General features: G+C 34.8%; 2 protein-coding genes across 2 annotated transcripts; both read left to right on the top strand.

The window, feature by feature from the left end:
- Window positions 1-6,311: 6,311 nt before the first annotated feature.
- Window positions 6,312-9,788, top strand: LOC142627456 (protein DMR6-LIKE OXYGENASE 1-like). Its single transcript, XM_075801321.1, has 3 exons — window positions 6,312-6,905; window positions 7,036-7,363; window positions 9,262-9,788. Exons 1-3 carry the CDS (start codon window positions 6,430-6,432, stop codon window positions 9,508-9,510), a joined length of 1,053 nt encoding a protein of 350 aa, XP_075657436.1. The 5' UTR covers window positions 6,312-6,429; the 3' UTR covers window positions 9,511-9,788.
- Window positions 9,789-15,875: 6,087 nt separating this feature from the next.
- Window positions 15,876-16,376, top strand: LOC142629038 (uncharacterized). Its single transcript, XM_075803037.1, has one exon. The coding sequence runs from the start codon at window positions 15,876-15,878 to the stop codon at window positions 16,374-16,376; it is 501 nt and encodes a 166-aa protein (XP_075659152.1).
- Window positions 16,377-20,828: the final 4,452 nt, after the last annotated feature.

Below are 20,828 nucleotides of genomic sequence, written 5' to 3'. Positions count from 1 at the left end.
GAGTCTGCCTGATGGGTTGTAACGTATAAGTAGGTCCTCAATTGGCCAATGTTGGCTTGACGCCACTTTGTATTGTAATAGAACTATTTCAGATTCTGTTGGCTTGAAGCCAAGCTTTTTTAAGAAAAAGTGTTATTTATGTTAGATGTTGTTGGTGTTTTTGTTTAAAGTGAATTGGCAACTTGTGTCTTGTGGTTTTGTTGGATGCTGTAACTTGTTTAAAGTGCAGAATTGTGTCTGATGTTTGTGCAAAAAATGCATTGTGTGAAGATAATTGTGTTGAAAGTGAATTGTTTATAGTGCATTGTTTAGAGTGTTTGTGTTGAAAGTGCATGACAACCATTTGTCAACTTGCAAGAAAAGACAACAAATGCACACATAAACTTGCTATATTCAACGCATTCACCTGTTGTATTCAATATATACACACATAAACCTGTTGTGTTCAACTGCAATAATCAACCACATGACAACAACTAATCAAAATAATAATTTTGAACACCTGTCATTAAGTTGGGAAATTGTATACACATATAAAGTGGCAATGAATATTATCTTTCATCAACCACCAATCAATATAAGGCCTTTGGTACAACAACCACAAAACATTTGCACCGGCCCTTGTTTACAAAACTTACAAAGATAACACAAACCCCAACAGATGTTTTGACAGCATATATAAGCAACAATTGCCTGCCCTGCCATTGTTTACAATATATATATAACCCTAACACCTAATCATATAACCCTAACACTAAATATACATAGCAACAATCTTCTTCACATAAGCTTCATTTACTACCCTTGCCTCTCCTCCCATGTTGCCCTTTCCACCTCTTGTGTTACATTTCTATGTCCTTGTTGCATTACTCCTTCCTCTGAAAGCAGCTCCTCTGGTAGCAAGTGGTCTTGTAGGCTACAAAGTACAAGAATTTAGATGTTAGCTACCAGTATCACAAATTTATGAATAAAATATCAAACATAAAACTACAGTACATGTGATGATGGTGCTCTAGTGTCCCATGTTTCTATAGGGGTGTGTGGTGTTGGCTAGCTTGAAGAGAAGCAATGAGCTCCTCTAACTATGTACCTAAAGTCTGTAGAGTACCACTGAGTTGGTTGTTGTGACCATAGATTTTGGCCTGGTGGCTATGACCCTGCTGTTTGGTTGGATGAGGCCATAGTATAAGGCTGATGAGTTGGTGGGGGCTGAGATGATGCTAAGAATTGAGATGAGGATGGGGCTTGGGATAAATATTGGGCCTGGGATCCTTGGCTTCATAGGGCTTAGGATGAATATTTGCCTTTTTGCACTCTCTTCTTCGTCTCCCATGGTGTCTCACCAATGACATTGGCCTTGCATCCCTTTGCATTGTGCCCTTCCTTTTGACACCTCCCACACTTGACTGGCTTGGTTGCTCTTGACAACCTATAAGGGTTCCTTGGCTCATTAGCATCCCTCTTCCTTTTAATAGGTAGCCTGCCTGGTGGCTTATAAATAGTAGGTGCAATAAAAGCAGGTTGGCCACGTGAGATCCACTCAGACTGGCTAGGCATGGGAGGTATGGGTTTCTTGTATGTCTTCACATAAGTAACTTTGTAGTAGCATGGATGGGTGTAATCCTCTAGTTTCTCACAATTCATAAAAATGACTGCAATTCCATGCTTGCAGGGGATTCTTGTCAAGTCTCATACTCTACAACTACATGTCTTCCTTACCAAGTCCACCACATGCCTCTCCCTCTCATTGTCAACTTCATACACAAACCTCCCAAGGCATAATACAAAAGCCCTTAAACTCTACTTTCATCTTCTCCAACTTGTCCTATGTGCCTGGACACAACTTGCCACCATACCTTTCTATGACAATCCTCTTTATGTATAGTCTGCTCATAAGCCTAACCGTAATCCATTCCAGCATTGATAATATTGGCTTATCTCTAGCCTTTACAATCATAGAGTTGAAACTCTCACTCAAATTGTTTACAAGACAATCTTTCAAAGCCCTAGGAGAAAAGTGGGATCCGGTCCACTATGCAGGATCTATATCTGCAAGATATTTCCAAACTTCTTCATCCAAACTCTTAAGATACTGCATCTCCTTCTCAAATTCCTTAACTGATGTTGTGCCAGCACACCTCCACAGTACACTCTTCAACTCCATGCCCTTATGGTTAACCTTGAAGTTGTTGTATATGTGTTTCACACAATACTTGTGCTTTACAGCTAGGAATAGAGTCTCCATTGCAGGAATAAGGCCCTGAGTATTGCATGAAAGTAAGCAAGTTAGCAAGTAAGCATTCAATATGTAATCACAGATTAATACCAGATTAAGATCATCTAGCCTGCCAATGTCATCTACAAACTGCTCTGAGAACCAGATCCAGCTATCCTTGTTCTCTTGCTCAACCATAACCACTGACACTAGGAATATATTGCCATTTCCATCCTTGGAAATGATAGATAGTAATTGCCCACCAAACCTACCCTTTAAGTGGCATCTATCCGGCCTAACAAATGGTCTACAATCACCTAGAAACCCAAGTTTATGAGCATTGTACCTAATGTACATCCTTTTAAACTTGGGTTGTGCATTCTCATCTTCCATCTCTATTTGCAGTATCACCTTGCTTCCAACATCTGTCCTCCTTATCATTTCTGCATAATCTCTTAGTAGGTCATACTGAGACTCTTCATTCCTAGTGATCAAACCCCTAGCTGCCTTTCTTGATCTATACACTTGACTAAGTCTTAAACCAATTGAAATCTGCTGCATAACATGGTGCTTAACACCTGAGACCTCCTAATTAGGATTTTTACTAAAATCTTCCAAATACCTATTTGCCACATACGCTGATGTAACTTGCCCATTTTGAAATGATAGGGGGCAGGTACACTCAAGATTAAGTGTCTTGATCTCAAATGTGCACTCTCTAATCACCATTAAGGCATAATATCTCCATCCACAATTATTCTTACAATGTACAAAATTCTTCTTCTTCTCATTCAACTTCCACTTGATATCAATGTGATGCTAATTCACATACTCCTTCAAAGCCTTCCTAAAAACCTTGGAGTTTGGAAATTTCATCCCTTTTACCAACTAAACATTTGTCATATCAACCCTCTTATTGAATTCTGGGTCGCCAACCCTCTACTCATCATCAAAACCATCCATACTTGCAATATCATCCTCTAGAGCTAGTTCAACCCACTCCTCATCTAAATTTATGTTCAGAGGTGGAACAGTGCTTGGTTAAGGTGTATCTGTGTTTGGCTAAGGTGTATCAATGGTTGGTTAAGGTGGATCATTGTTAGGCTTAAGTGGATCACTAAGAGGTGGAGAAGACTCGCCAAAACATCATCACCAAAGTCTTCTCCTTCCAGACCTTCATTCAACCAATCAAACTCCTCTTCTACCCCCACACTAGCATCACCCCCTCTAACAACCCCTCCACTAACCCCTTGACCAACCCCTCCATCTATCCCTCCACCAAACCCTTTAGGAACTTCAACTACTAGCGGAGCATGACCATTTTCCACGTGCAGTATGATGGTGTCTCTTGACCCTCCTTCATGAAGCTTACACATAGGCACCATATCTGCATCATGTATGAGCCTTAAGTCTTACTCCAAGTTTCCCCCAGGAGCTAAATAATGAAACCTAGACAATTCAGCAATCCCCAATTCCTCACATATACCTTCTATTTCAAAATAACTAAACCTATCAGGATCCTTATACACTATTTCAACTTTCCCACCAAAGTATTCTAAACTTGGGTTCCACAGAAAAGTACTCCCATAATGAACCTCAAATTTCACTTCCTCAACATCCATCGGCAATAACAAATTACCATTTTACTCGTAGACAATTAAAGAATTGTAAACAACAAACACATAAAGAATAAACACTTGTATGTTTCTGTTTCGCTTTTGGGAGGCAACACACACATCAAAGGGAAAACATTTTCTGCTTTGCTTTTGTTTCTATTTTACTAATAAGTACATGCAAAAACTAAAATTAAAACCCAACAAATTCGTAGGGTCCACAGTGAGATACAATGACCACGACAGGCAAAATGCCCATAAACAAACACAAACCCAAACCACAGGTGGTCACATTTTTCATAAACATCAACAAACAAAACCAATATTCTTAGTAAATTACATGTAACATTGACTGATTACTCAAAAAATTATAAAGCCCAAACAAACCCGAATAAAAATAGTTCGAAAACCCAAAAAGTGACTGATTTATTACCAGGATTTGAGTCCCTCAAACAACTTGTTGCTCATCTCGGTTTATTCTTGCAGCACAATTTCAATATCAAATGCAGGTGGAGATTTTCATGATTCTAGGGCTCATGAGGAAAGATTTCAAAGGGTTCGTGGTTTGATCCATGTTATGTTCTGATTTGTATTAAAAATGTTTTTTTCCTAACGTCTGAGGGTGAGGTGGGTAACGAAGAGCAAAGCTCAGCTGGGCAAAGTGTTCAGTTTTAAACCACATGCAAGCAAAGTGAAAACGGACCAAAGCACAAGTGGGTTTACTATAATTTTCCCTAAAAAAATTATTTTTTTTAGATTACTTTTTGCATGAATATCTGGATTATTAATTATATTGTAGTCCGTAAGACATATTTTATGTAATTTAAGTATGAGAATGAAATTCTCATAAAAAACTCTAAATCACAAGCTCTTTGTAAATTTGCATTTCATTTGTGAAGATTATAATATATCAGTCCTGGTGAACTATTTTAATTATGGAAGTGAAGATTTCTTATTGATATGCTGGTTTGTCTTAATTGTGTAAGGTACACTGAATTGGACTATTGTAAGATTTATTGTTCAAATAACTATTTTCACCTGAACAAATAAACCTTACTAACTACTATTTTCATAGACTCTCAATCCTAAGAGGATGATGAACTCAAATATAAAATGTTGGTTGCTTTAATGTATACCAAAGTGAAATCCTAGCATCTTACACGATCAAAACCTTAGTACTTTGGGCAATCACATATCGTATTGTGAGAACACACGTTCTTAAGACAAAATTCATAATTTCTTTTTAGAGACATGAAGCATCCCATTTCTTTGTTTCACCATGTGCATTCAAACAAATTTTTTTTTCTTTCTCCACTGTTAAAATTTGATGTTCTATTGTCTATCTAATTGGAGCTCTAATTTTGGGACGATAAATTACCACTATGATTTTAATCATTTTACAGGACAATTCTCGATCCTTTTAGTTTCATGAAATGACCATTTAGCACTTGGTCTTGTAAAAATATAGTCATGCCCCTACACTTGGAAAGATTAAAATTTTTCTTTTGGTTGCAAAATGGTATCTACATATATCATAACGAGAGACTAACTTAGTTGATTTGAAGAACTCATATTGCACGTTATACATATGGAAAATTAGAATGATCAAAGGCTTGAAATTGTGTCAAACACTGAACCAACAAAGTTTTCAAATTGAACGTTCAAACTCCCAATAGATAACTCTGTTAAATGCGAAGGAGAAGTGTCCGTTGGAAATAATGATCTGCTAGAGTATATCCAAAACTTTGCTTCCTCTTTCTCAAAAGCTTTCTTTTGTTCACTTCCTAGACAATGTAATAATGTGGCACATATGATGGCCGCATATGCAATGGAGAATAAGGACTCCTCCATTTGGTTAGGTAGTTATTATGAATATATACATCTTCATTGCTTTTAACTCAAAAATAAATAAATAAATAAATAAGAACAAAAAAAAATCTAAATGTAACATAGTAATCCCTTTTTTTTCGCGAAGCAAAATTATATATTAAGTAGATACCACATATTGTTTCTCCAAAAAAAAAAGCAGCTAGATACCACATATTGATTCATCATACATAGTATATTATTGTATCAAAAAACTATTGAATAAGAAAAATTTTGATGGTGTAGCACCAAATTGTAACTCAATTGGTTGGTACATCCTAATATTGTCTAGGAAGAAATTTTCATGATCAAGCAGCAGTTTATAAATTAGAGGATATAAAACTTAAAACAAAGGCCTTACTACCAATATCGTGCCAAAATGATGAACTCCTTGAAATGAAAAACCATTGACTTAGATGTCATTTGTTGCCAATGGAATGATATTCCAAGCGAGAACTCTCCTTTGTATAGTATCGTTATTTATGATATTTTAATGAGCATCCGATTTCAAGATTCTACCAGTGGAAGTCTAATGTTAAAATTAATGGGACTCTTAAACACCATGAAGAAAAAATGTGACAAAGGAAACTTTTAACTGAAGTCATATCATTACTATAATAAGAAAATCAATTTCTTCTGGTCCACATATCTTTCTGTTCACACACACATCTCAAAAAACACAATATCTTGAGCAACTCATTGTTGCTTCAACCAGAGCTCCTCTCTTATCTTTTCATGGAGATGACAGTACCCTTTCAATTAGCCAATAACACACCTCTCTCCCTCTCTCCTGATTTCATTCTTCCAGAATTCAAAAGGCCTACCCTCTCAAAGGTATTTCCTTCGGATTCAATCCCCACAATCGACTTAAATGATAATCAAATTGATGAGGGTCAAGGGTCATCCCCGTTAGTTTCAAAGATATCACAAGCTTGTGAAGAATATGGTTTCTTTCAGATTATCAACCATGGAGTTCCCAAGGAATTATCCCAAAAAGTGTTGGCTGTGGTGACAGAGTTCTTCCAGTTGCCTCATGAGGAAAGGGCGCAATATCTTACAAAAGATCATACCAAGCAAGTAAAAGTGTTCAACTATTACCAAAAGTATGAAGGCCTTGGAAAGGTCATAATGTGGAGTGAGACCTTCTCTCACCCTTGGCATCCTATAGAAGATTTCACTCATTTCTTACCCACAAATCCTCCTCAGTATCGGTATCTCTACCTCACACTGCATCCTTTTCTGTTTTTCCTCTCTTGGATTCCAAATTTAGCCTGTGATTGACTGATTACACTAGCTCAATAACACTATTAAATCATGCATATTTTTGTTTGGTTGTTACAGAGAAGTTTTTGCTGAGTATGCAAAGGAGATTGGAGTTTTGATGGATAGACTTTTGAGCTTGATATCCCAAGGGCTTGGTCTAGAGAAGGATTGTTTAAAGAAGAAGATAGGTGAGAGGGCTTCCCTTTATTCACAAGCAAATTATTATCCACCATGTCCAGACCCAGAGCTCACAATGGGGATGCCTGCTCATAATGATATTGTTGCACTCACTGTACTATTGCAGTCAGAGGGGGTGACTGGCCTCCAAGTGATCAAAGATGAGAAATGGGTACCTGTTGACCCTGTGCCTAATTCTTTTGTCGTCAATCTCGCTGATCAAATTCAGGTAGCCGCGTTATTTTTCAACTTTTTCTTTATGCAAAATAAATATTTCTTGAAAGAAAAAGACAAATGATAATCTATTCTATCGACAAAGTTTCTAGTTTGAGGAGAATCTCTTCAAAATTCTCACATAACCTCCTTCCTTTTTTTTCTTTTTTTTTTTTAGTTGTGAAATTTAAAAATTTAATCGTTGAATTTTTAAAATTTCTTTGATGACTGTATTATTGCAGTCAGGGGAGGCTGAGCTCATTTTTCTTTCCTTTGGTTCTGTATTTTTTTTAATATTTATGTGTTGATACCGGCAATTCTATAGTAATTTCGGAGCAATGCTTTGAACTCTGACAAAAAGTGTGGGCCCCACACATGGTTCCCACCATAGGCCAACACCTTTTGTGAGGAGGCGTTATATCCTGCACCCGGCATATATGCCGGGTGTCTCACACATGGGCGGGCCCCACACACTGTGGGGCCCGCCCCTGTGTCTCACACCCGGCATATATGCCGGGTACAAGATATAAAAATTGTTTTGTGAGAGCCTAGAACTACCTAAGTTTTTTTTTCTCATTAATATAATGTTGTTATATTAATACAACAAATTGTCATAATATTTTTACAATTGTTAAGGTGTCAGCTCCTTATAAGCCATAATAAAATATGATATTGGGACCAACCACAACTAAAAATAAAAGTATCGTAAAAATGTTATCATATTTTGTTATTGTCAAAACATTTTCACAACCGCCATAAAAGAAATAAGTTTTACATATGTTAAGTATAATTTCTTTGTATATCAAAATAAAATAAAATAAAAAATATCACACTAGAGCCTACCATAATTGAAAATAATGTATTGTAAAAATGTCATGATATTTTATTGTTGTTACAATATTTTCACGATTATTGAGGTGTAAATTCCTTATAAGTAAATATAAAATAAAATAAATCAAACTAAAATTCACCACGACTGAAGATAAAAAGTATTGTGAAAATGTTGTAACATTTTGTTATAATTTTAGACTTTTTGTTTATTTAGTCAAATTTAGTGGGCCAAAATTTGCTGTTTTTTACACAATTAAAAAATAGGTAGTTTCATTCCCCCCCTAAACTTTAAAACCGAGCAATTTTTCCCTTTGTCTTTTGGAAATGAAGAAATTTCTTTTATCGATTCTCTCTCAGTCAACCCTAACAGAATCTTATGATTCCTAAATTATTTCATTTTAATATGCCAAATATCCCAAAATTTTCTTTGCACTAAATTTTAATATCCCAAAAATTTTCTTTGAAAATTGATTTACTAAGTTTAAATCTTCTAAAATTCCAATTTTATCTAATAGAAACTTGGATGACACATATCTTTTATTATCTTGTTTTTTTTCTTATTTTTTCTTGCTTAAATGAGTTCATAACAAAACAAGTAAGCTAAATATAATAGTTAGACTCTAAAATACAAAACGATAAAAAAAGAATTATGAATAATAAAATTTTTACAGTAAATAGTTGCAAATATTGACAAAGAATTTCAATTATAGGCATGTGACATCATTAATTGCGAATGATAGCCGATTAGTCTTGTCAGCCTTGTCACGTGTGTTTATACCCAAATGGAAATAACCAATTAGTCAATTGTCTTTATCATTAGGTGGCTTTGTCTGATGGTGTCACTATTATTAATGTAGTTTATTTTTTATTTTTTATTTTTTTGAATTAATGTAGTTTATTGTTGAACATAAAATGTACTAAATTTAAAATCGTACAAATCGTGTGGATTTCTAACTTCTGGATTAACCGGATTACAAAAAGAATATTAAGTCTCCTTCCAGATTTTGTTTGTGGATTATACATCGAGTTTTTTTTCTCTCTCTGCTCTATTTTTTAAGCTAATCGTGTTTTTAATTTATGCAGGTTCTGAGTAATGGAAGGTACAAGAGTGTAGATCACAGGGCCGTAACCAACAAATGGTTGCCACGAGTATCATTGGCAATGTTCTATGCACCAAATAATGACATTGTGATAGGTCCAATTGAAGATTTGATTGATGAGGAACACCCATCAAAGTATCGAAACTATAGTTACAAGGAGTTTATGGAAGAATTTTATAGGCAAGAAGGAAAGAGAAGGAGGGTAAAGGAAGCTTTTGAGTTGCAGCATTAGGAACATGGTATTGATCCACCTTCTATAGCTGTTTTCTTTTTTTCTTTATCTTTCTTTTTTTTAATTTTAATTGGTCGTAAACTCATAATAAACAGTTTGGGTTCACATGTCCTCTACAATACAATGCCCTTATATAAATAAAATTATTGTAGTAACTAGTAGGCACAGAAGACAGAACCCCATTCTCAAATTTCTTTGAGCAAGGAACTGCCCATAAGGGGATATTTTTCAAGGTGAACTTTTAATATTGATAAGTAAGAAAATAGTCTAATTTTCTAGATTGGGCCTTTGTGGGAGGGCTTGGATGAACACTTATTTACTAAGTATTTGTATTTTTTTTTTCTCTTCGTAATAATTTGAACGTTGGAAGAGTGAGTATTTGAAACCAAAACATATATAAAATTCCTCAGACGTAGTAGATTAAGTTCTCCAGTTAGATTCAAATATATAATTGCATTGAATTTAATTGTAATAGGAAAAAAAACATTATTTGTTGTCTTTTTCAAATAATGTTATGATATGAATAAAAAGTGTAAACTTCTTTGTTAATGTTATATTTTTATGTATTGGCATATCTAAGTCAAAACGTATTTTTTATGTATTTGAGTCTTAGTTTAAGTATGTCCAAGTTTTTGCTTTCAAAAAAAAAAAAAAAATATGTCCAAGTTTTCACAAGTTCTATATTTTAGAGATACAAGAGACTACTCAAGAAAAGTTGTTGAAACCCAAACCTAGATTAGCAAATAATATTTTATTTCTTATTCGATACCAACAAAGTAAATGGTTGATGGTTGGAGAAAATTAAATGTAGCTATCTAGAGTAGTCGTTTTATAGACAAGTGAAACTCATTCTATTAGATTTATGAATTAATTATTTAGTATTAATATAAAATAAAATTTATACTGAATTAGGTAAGTGAGATTTTTATCCAACCAAACCATGGAATCACTAAGGGTCCGCTTGGTTGGGAGGATAGAAAAGTTTTTAGTTTTCCTCAGTTGTGTTTGGTTAAGAGGGTGGAAAAGTAGAGGGATGGAAAAGTAGAGGGATGGAAAACTTTTGGATTTGGTTGAAAATAAGGTTTGTATAAATTTACCATCATGTCCCTCTTAAATAAAAGAAAAAAGTAATACATTATACTTTTATAAAAAAAATTGTGTATAAATGAAAGTAGACATTTCAAAAAAAATAGCATAAGTGGCTTAAAAAAAAAAAACTAGCATAAGAAATCATCCAAAAATGTTTTCTTAAAAAATAATAAAAAAAATTTATAAAAAATAAATAAATAAATAAGAACCCACCGCCTGACCCAATAAAAAACCTTACTGTGGAAAAGAAAAGGAACTAGAAAAGTGGGGGCAATTTTGTCAAAAAAAATTTCCCACTTTTCTTTCCAATTTGGAGAGATTGTATTTTGAATGGGGGGAGAGAAAACTTGTGGGCCTCACTACTTTTCTCTCCCCCTACCCCTTTCAACTAAATAATAAAAAATATCATTTTTCACTATTTTTTTCTTTCTCTATTTTCCATTCTCCCTGTTTTTACCCCAACCAAACACACCCTAAATGACAGGTTGAAATCCCATCATTTAAAGTTTTCATTGAAAAAATCAAATACTTCATCCAAAAACTTCAAACGAAAAAAAAAAAAAGATATGAAATATTTTTCAACCACAAAATTTAAGCAAATTGTTGTCGAGAAAATTGAATCAATAATAAGATTGTTCAAGAGTTTTTCTTCTTTTGTTGAAATTAATTCCATAAAGAGAACACAGAGGGGTGAGGACACCTCAAGATACTAGTGGTCGTGGACTAGTCGACAACACTTCTTAAACTAGTTGACATCTTCAATATGATAACAGTATTAATTAACTAAAAGCCTATTATTAGGAGAGGGCCATATAGGGGCATGTCAGTTCATAATTTTATATATAAACTTCTGTGCATAGTATGTAATTTAATCTACTATACACATGTATTTAGGTGCAAATGTGGGCCATGCCCCCTTTTGTCTAAAAATCTAAATGCGATTCCATCTCTTATGACAAGCTGTTTTTCTAAAGCTATGTAACACTAGCACAAGCATTATAAAAGATATCATTTAGCCAGTAGTTTAAAGCTTCATTGATTTCGATTAAAATTGTTTCTGGAAAACGGTTTCTGCATTTTCTGGTGTTTAGTGCTATTGAAAACATTAGCTAACGGCAAAAAAGTTTCTAGGGATAAGAAAAAACAAGCTCGATAAATCGAAAAACATTTTTAGGAACCTTACATACTTAACAAACTATCATAAATATAGTTTAAAAAATAAAATAAATCATTCCTAATGACCTTCTGTGATGTTTTCGGGAGATGTTTAGAGTTGCAAGTTTGCTACTAAACAGAAGTAAACAAGTCAGGTTTAGGCTTTTGCCCCCCAAAAAAAAGTTTTCCACCTGAATAAATGAGAACATATGTATATTTTTATTTTGTGGGTGAAATTTGAAAATAAGTAAATAAATAAATAAAGTATTTTATGAAAGAGAAATTTTTGGGGCAAATTTACAAATGTCACTTCTATAAGTTCTATGGCATGACATAAACCTCCTGTACTGTACGTAGTTTATTTTGTGACACTCACCTCCCATGTGGTTTGTTTCCTGATAAATTTTTTCCTAACTTTAGTGGAGTTTCTTGACATGGAAAGTACCCCCCCCCCCCCCTCCCCCAAAAAAAAAAAGAAAACATTGGAATAGGATAATGAAAATTAAAGAATGGTCTTTTTTCTTTTCTTTTTTTTGGCTGGGAAGAAAACTTTTATTGAACAACCAAACAAGAAGATACATACAAGGCTTCCTCCAATATAACATCTCTAAGCACAGGAGGAGCAGAACAAAAATCAAAATAACCAAAAACATGATTAGCTACAGATCAACGTCCAAGCACATGTGGGGCTATATTTGCTTCTCTAGGAATCCATCTAAGAGTAATAGAATGGATTTTGCTTGCATTTATAGCAGTTTCCTCCAAAATGTTGCCAATGCACTAAGTAGTGACTAAATCAATTTAGGATTGAGCTTGAATGCAGGTCTTGCAGTCTCTTTCGATACAGACATTGTCCAAATTATGTTTATGCACCAGCTCAATGACACATCTCAAGGCCTGAGCCTGAGCTCGGACAATGGAGTTGGTGTCCACCCTTGCTATAAAGGCAAATAACAAGTCCCCTTCTCCAATCTCTAGCTATCAAGGCATTAACCCCATTTGATATCATCTTTAGCTCTAGGATGATACATATTATTGTGACTCATTATAGCCAGTGGAGGTGCCACGTACAGCTCAAGGTGTTCCCAGGAACATCCTGACTAGAAAAAAAAAAAATATATATATATATATATAATAATTAAAAAAATTTCTATTTGATCTATATCAGGAACACCCTCAATCACAAAATTAGGAACGCCCTCAAATTAAAAAAATTAAAAAATTATTTGTTCTACTTTCAAGCAAAAAAAAAAAAACCCAAAAAAAAAAAAATTGTAACAGAGACAAAGCCAAGCCCACGCCAAGCCCAACAGATTACAAAGGTAGCAAACTCACAAATTCTATAAAAAAACAAAAAAACAAACAAACAAACAAACTCAGCAAATCACTAAATCAAAAATCAAACCCACGGTCACATCACTCGCAGAGCAAACCAAACCCCAATACAGAGCAGACCAAACCCCAAACCCCAATACAGAGCAAACCAAACCTCAATACAAAGCAAACCAAACCCACGATCACGTCGCTCGCAACTCGCTCGTCTTCTTCGTCGTTGTCGTCGTCGTCGTCGTCATCGCTCATCGCAGATTGCCCCTCATCGCAAATCGCCCTTTATCAATCATCGCAGATCGCAGAGCTGCTCCGGTGCTCGTGCTCCCTCCCTCAAGGTATTTCTCTCTCTTTTTCTCTCTGACTCTCTCCGACTCTCTCTCTCTTTATCTGAATCTGAAATGAAAACTATGAAATGAAATTAATGAATGAGAGTCTCTCTCTTTATTCTTTAAGAGTCTAACTCTCTCTCTTTTGAACTGTGAGTCTATGATTGGCTGGCTGAACCTTTACTCTTTAGCTTTATTAATATTTTGTTCTTTGCCTGTTTTTTGACTTTTGAAATTTGGCTTTATCTTATTCTTACCCATTGGTGTTGGTCAGTGTGTGTTGGTATTGGTGAGATATTGATTATCTTTTAGTGTAATGTGTATTGTGATTTGTGATTGTGAAATTTTCTGATTGGTAGCTAGATATTATGATTAGGGACATCAGGCATGAGGCTTGTGCTTGTCTGTTGAGTGGGGTGGGGGTAGATGGGCACATGGGGTCGTGTTACACTACTTTAATTATTGTGCAGCACATGGGAAGTGTAATGTGCACATGGCTAGCTCTTTTGATGTAGTGTGCACATGAGGCTAAACAATATAACAAATTAAAGTTGTATAATTAATGACAAACAAATTAAAGCAATATAGTTTATTGTTACGCTAAACAACAATAATTAAAGCAGTATAATTAACCAATACATTATAAAAGACAAACGAATTAAATTATGTTAAACTAAACAACAATTAATAATTTTATCATTAATAAAACAACAATATAACAAATTATAATTTATAAAAGACAAACAAATTAATGAAACAACTAAATAACAATAATTAATAATTTTATTAATATTTCAAATGAACTTATAGTTTATTGTTTATTCTTTTGCTAAAATTATGGACAAATATTTGATAAGAAAACCACGTACCCAAGATTTACCACATACCCAAGATTTATCTCCTGTGCAAGATTCATCTTCGTCTTCTAAGCGAATTCGTGTTAACTTTAATTTAGAAAATCTTCCTTCGGATCCTGGGCTACAAGAAAAGATATCATCTTATCATTCTAATAATCATGATGAAATAAGAAGATATTATTTACAAAAGGGCCTTGTCAACCTGTTTTACAATGTGATGATTACCCTATATCATATTTTTCTAAAAAGCCCCGTCGATTTATATCCAAATGGTATGAAAAGAGATACTGGTTGGAATATAGAATAGACAAGGATGCAGTATTTTGTTTTTATTGCTACCTATTTGGGCAAGATGTTGGTAAGTAAGGAGGAGGTGACACTTTTGTAACGAAGGGATTCAAACTTTGGAATCAGAATGAGAAGTTAAATGCCCATGTTAGAGGAGTTAATAGTGCTCATAACTAAGCTGTCAAGAAGAGTGAAGATTTATCGAAGGAAAAGCAACACATTCAAAGTGTTTTGGTTAAGCAATCAAATCAAGATAAAACTGAATATCGAGTTCAATTAAATGCAATAGTTGATTGCATAAGATTCCTTTTATGCCGGGGATTAGCTTTTCGTGGTCACAATGAATCTTAAGGTTGAAGTGATTAAGGAAATTTCCTTGAGCTTCTACAATTTTTGGGGGATCACAATGAATCTATCAATGAAGTGTTACAAAAAGCTCTGAAAAATTGCAAACTTACCCACCATGATATTCAAAAAGACATTGTGAATGCAATTGCACGTGGAACATCCAAAGCCATCATCAAGGATCTTGACAATGGGTTCTTTTTAATATTAGTTGATGGCTCACGTGATATCTCAGTGATAGAACAAATGGCCCTCATTCTTCGTTATGTGACCAAAAAATGAATTATTATAGAGCAGTTCCTTGGTATTGTACATGTAGCAAGTACCACTGCTTTGTCACTCAAATATGCTATTGAATGTTTACTTTGTGAACATAATTTGAGTTTATCGAAACTACATGGGTAAGGTTATGACAGGGCTAGTAATATGGAAGGTGATATCAATGGTCTCAAAACTATAATTTTGAAAAATAATCAGTCATCATTTTATGTCCATTATTTTGCTCATCAACTTTAATTGACACTTGTTGCCGTTGCTAAAATCACATTAACATTGCAAAATTTTTTTATGTGGTTAGTAATTTAGTAACTGTTGTTGGAGGCTCTTCTAAGAGACGAGATGTTCTTCGAGATGCATAATTTGCCAAAATTAAAGAAGATTTATAGAATGGTGTATGTAGAAGTGGGCAAGGTTTGAATCAAGAGACAAATCTTAAACGTCCTGGTGATACACATTGGAGATCATATTATGAGACTATTCTCAACTTGATTTTGATGTTCTCTGATGTTGTTGATGTACTTGAGATTATTGAAGAAGATGGTCTCTCCGACCAAAAAGTTGAAGCTTGATCTATTATGAGGTCAATTCAATCTTTTAAATTTGTCTTTGCTCTACACTTGATGAAAAACATTTTAGGGATCACAAATGAGTTTTCAATTGCATTGCAAAAAAAAATCATGATATAGTAAATACTATGGATCTTGTTAAAGTGTCTAAGCAACAATTGCAAGTGATGAGAGATGATGAATGGATATCTTTATTGACTGAAGTATCTTCATTTTGTACCACACATGATATTCCTATCTTGAACATGAATGAAATATTTGTAGTTAGCGGGAGGCCGCAACGCAACACCCAACAAAATACAAATTTATATCATTATCATGTTGAGCTATTCTACACAGTCATAGATATGCAACTTCAAGAGCTTAACAACTGTTTCTCAGAGGCGAATACCGATTTGCTACTTTGTATGGCTTGCTTGAATTCAAGTAATTCATTTGTGGCTTTTGATAAGGAAAAGTTGATATGTCTAGCAAAGTTCTATCCATCTAATTTTCTTGGGACAGATATCTTGGCACTTGACTCTCAACTTCAGAATTACATTTTTGATATGCGCAACAATGACTTGTTTTCAGAGCTTCAAGGAGTTAGTGAATTTGCTGAAAAAGTTAGTGAACACAGAGAAGCATGAGACTTATCTATTAGTCTATTTGCTTCTGAAGTTAGCTTTGACCCTTCTTGTTGCTACTGCAACAGTTGAAAGAAGTTTTTCAGCAATGAAATATATAAAGAATGAACTGCACAATCGAATGGGAGATCAGTGGATAAATGATTGCTTGGTTGTGTATATTGAACAAGATGTAGCTTGTAGCATTGATAATGAGACTATCATGTAACGATTTCAAAATATAAAAACTCATAGAAAGCAATTGTAAATTTTATGTATTTGCGTGTTTTTTTATTGTTGTTGTTCTAAATATACAAAATTTTCTTTTTATTAGATTGTGTAATTTATGCTTGTTGAGGAACACCCTGGAAAAAATTCCTAGGGCCACGACTAATTATAGCCCAATGATCAATGAACTTTCTTTGGATGGCTCTTTCCAATTTTTTTAACTGTGGGCATCTTCTTCCCATGAATTGCTTTATTTCTCAAGTACTAGATGAAATCCAAGATTGGTCTACCCTAAAACTTAAGTGAATAGATAGAAATATAAATAACGATTAAAAGAGAGTTAAAAAAGAATAAAAAATGTAAGGGTAGAACAATAATTTCTCCAATTCGTTCTGTCTATGATGTAAGCATTTATCACATCATCAAATTTTGTTTAAAAAGTTGGTCGAAAATCCCCATAAAACAAAACACCGGGTGGTTAGTGTGACAAAATAAAACATTAGTAACTTCATGTTCAATGGTGATATATGTAATTAGGTTTGATTTGTTGGGCTAAGATAGCTTGACTCCGATTAATTAATTCAATTATCTAAATTGATTAATTAAGTTAAATTGCATGCAAATCGTAGAGGCACCAACAAATCACCAATTCAACTAAATACAGCACAATTTAAATTGACATGGTGAATTGTTGACAAATAGGAAACACCTTTCGCAAGGAAAAAACTCCACCGGGTGATTTTCAGGTCACCACTCCCAAAAATCTGCTAATCAATAATCAAGTGTTTACAAGTATAAGGAATCTTACCACTACCCTTGTCTATCCCGAAATACCAACCTATAGTTGAACCTTTGCTCCAATACCCAATTGGACTTGATCTTGTAGTAACCTTCTTTCCCTTGATGCACAAATCTCCAATCTGTAACTGTCCCTTTTGCACAAATCCCAATATATGACTAACTCTAGCAAATTGAATAAATGTTGTTGGTTGCAAAGTTCTTCATTTCATCAATAATGAAGATTTAGAAGCACTTGGTTACAAAATCTTATGGCGTACAAACGCAGTAGCTTCTCACAAAGAAAATAAAGCTCATAGTATCTATTTCCGTATGTGACGGCTTTTAAAATAAGCCTTATATATGTCTAAGGTTGCAAGAAAAAAAATCATAACCAATTACATCAACATGGGCCGAAATTCAGATCAAGAATATCCGAATTTGTAAAGCTCGATAAATCGAGTTGGTGTCAAGCTGGTATCTAGCTTGCCTAGTAAATCTCGATAGATGTCATCTGTCAAGCTATCTATCGAGCTTCAATAAAAAGGCTTTTCTTCACTTGTTTCTTGGATCAATTTTCATGTCTTTAATACAACCACTTGTTGTGTATCAAACCTAGCTTAGATCTATCCAATTTACATGTAAAGGGTGTTTTGACAAAGGATTAGCCATTTACATATAAAATATGACCCTAACAATCTCCCCCTTTGGCAATCCGTGACAAAGCCACAAGCATAATTATGAGAGAAGTATAAAGTAACAATCTCCATAACTATTACAAAAGCCAAAAATTACATAAGCCTAACAACTACAATGAGCTCTTGAAAAATTTTGCAAGAAAAGAGATCACGGCATGAAAGACTTGCAACACGTCTTATCTAAAACACTTAAACAAGATCCATCAATGCATCACGTGTAAAATAGAGAAAAATTATATAAAATAAAGGACATGTGTATAAGGAGAGAAAAGAAACAACACATGTAAGATAGAGGTGAAGAAACATACATCATCATATATATATAGAGAAGTACAACAATGTATGTAAATCTCACAAGGCCATGGTACATGTAATGAGAAAGATACAATAAAATCTCACTACATTTATCAAAGCACTTTCCCCTTAACTAATCTATCTCTATACTAACTCTCCCCCTAACGACATGACTACTCTTTCATAACCTAAACAACTCCCCATTTTTGTCATGAGTGACAAAGGGTGAATCACTGAGAAGCAATCATCTCATCATCACTAGAAGAGCAAAAAGCATCATCACTATAATCAAAAGAATCTGCAGCAAGCTCGGGTGAAGGAGAAGGAGCAAAACCTACAAGACGAGACTATTAGCGAGCAATGCGACCAATCCTGGTGTTCATTTGACACATCTCATCAAAATTGTAGTCAAGATGACTACCAAAATCAGCATGCATATGCTGAAGCTGGTCCATAATGGCAACAAGAGATGCCTCTACTCCTGAAGAGGAAGAAGAAGCAAAAGACAAAGAAGGTCAAAAGGCATAAGCAGCATCCTCTACAACACGGAAAGCAACCTCATCCTACTGACTGAGAGTAGGCTCCACACGTGGCCGCTTGGCCGCCAGCTACACATCACTCCTCCTTATAGATTCCTTGCTAATGGAGCCATGGTGTAAAAGTGAGGAGAAGAAGGAATGGTGGTATGCAAGTTTGTGAGAATGCGAGTGATAGCTAAAGGAAAGATTAGCTTACCACATGTAGCAGTGTCTCGATAGATATCTATCATAGATACTATCATATGTGAAGGAAAAGCTATAGAAAGATCTTCCAAGAGAGAAAGAAGGAAATGAGCATGAGGCTCAGTGAATGTGTTATAGTGTGACCATGGTGTGAGAACAAATGTCATCACCATATTAAGGATCCTTGGAACCTTAGCAAACTCAATCATGGAGAAATTTAGAGTATCTCCCCACACCATGGCCTTCTCACAAAAGAGTGAGGCCAACTCGCCACGAGAGAGGGTACGTAGACAAGTGTGACTAGAATAGTCCGGACGAACTACCCTAGGGACATGTAGTACCACGGAAATGAACTCTGGAGTGACTACATACGTGTTCCTCTGAATACCGTAGTAAACTAAGGATAAAGGTATCGATGGCATGTATGTTGGAGTAAAACTCCTGTATAAACACGTTAAGACACCTTAAAGGTTACTCAGAAAGAGATTCACAGCCCCGAGAGCTAAACGCACTAGGAAGATGAGTGTCTAGAAAATCAGATAGAATGACCTGGCATTGTGAAAAAATTGCTCGGCCATATAAGTTCTTGGCAGAATCCTTTTGGGAGTCCACATCATGGAACCTAACTCTATCAGGGACAAAGAGAAGAAGAAGAAGAACCACTACAAGTGATCAGGTTCTTGGAAGGGATTGAATTTTTGTGTGCCATATTCAAGAAACTAAAGGGAGAAGAAAAGAAAAGAAGAACACAGCAGAAGACAAAGCTCAGGAAAGAAAGAAAAGAGAGGTGCAATGCATGATAATGCATGAACATGTTACGTGCAAAAATAAATTGCATCATATGCAAAAATCCAATCCAAACTACAGCACTCACATTGATTAAACACTTATAAGAAGTTTGAAGCTTGATTTAGGCTGAAAACTTGAAGGAATGTAGGATTTTAGAGAAAGAAGGAGGTTTGGATTGAGAGAGAAGAGAAAAATCGAAGTATTTGAGTGAAAAAGCAAACCACGTCAAACCTCGAATATATATTGAAACAAATTCCTCAATAGATCAAGAAAGTGACGAGAACAAAAGCTCGATAGATCAAAGAGGTATCAACGGCAAAACTAGATCGAAACATTGAGGAGGAGTCGAGCTATCGATTGAGCAAACAGAGACTTCAAAGAAGAGGCTTGATGGATCAGGCTATCTATCAAGAGGTATCAAGGAAACCCAAAAATTCTTGATAGATCGAGGAGGTATCGAGCTTCTATTGAGAATCCAAAAATGAGGTTTTTCAAAGAGGAAAAACAACATGAGATGAATGCAACCAAGATAGACACCAAGCCAAGAAACAAAGAAGCATGTTGATCACTAAAACACATCAATCACTCTAGATGCAAAGCATTCCTAGATCAAAAAACACACTAAACAAGTCTAACAAATTTTATTTTCAAAAACAAGTTAAAACAGTTTAGTAAGCTTATACTACCACATGTATTCCTTGTGATGGCGAACTCACATTGTACCAGTACAATAGTCTCAAGGGTAGCAAAGAGCATACGTGTTGTGTGTGAAATTTTTGCGAGAGCATAAGAGTCCCATTATGTGAAGAGTAATGATATAAGATGTTAGGAACCTAGAGGTTCCTAATGGGGATGGGTATGAATTGTAGGGGAATTGATGGGAATTGTAAGGAAATTGACTTAATTCGAGATAGTCACCCTCCGTCGAGAGAGAGAGAGAGAGAGAGAGAGAGAGATGCACTAATGCA

Source organism: Castanea sativa, chromosome 3 (assembly GCF_040712315.1).
Source record: "Castanea sativa cultivar Marrone di Chiusa Pesio chromosome 3, ASM4071231v1".
Lineage (NCBI taxonomy): Eukaryota > Viridiplantae > Streptophyta > Magnoliopsida > Fagales > Fagaceae > Castanea > Castanea sativa.
This window is presented reverse-complemented; position numbering and strand designations above follow the sequence as displayed.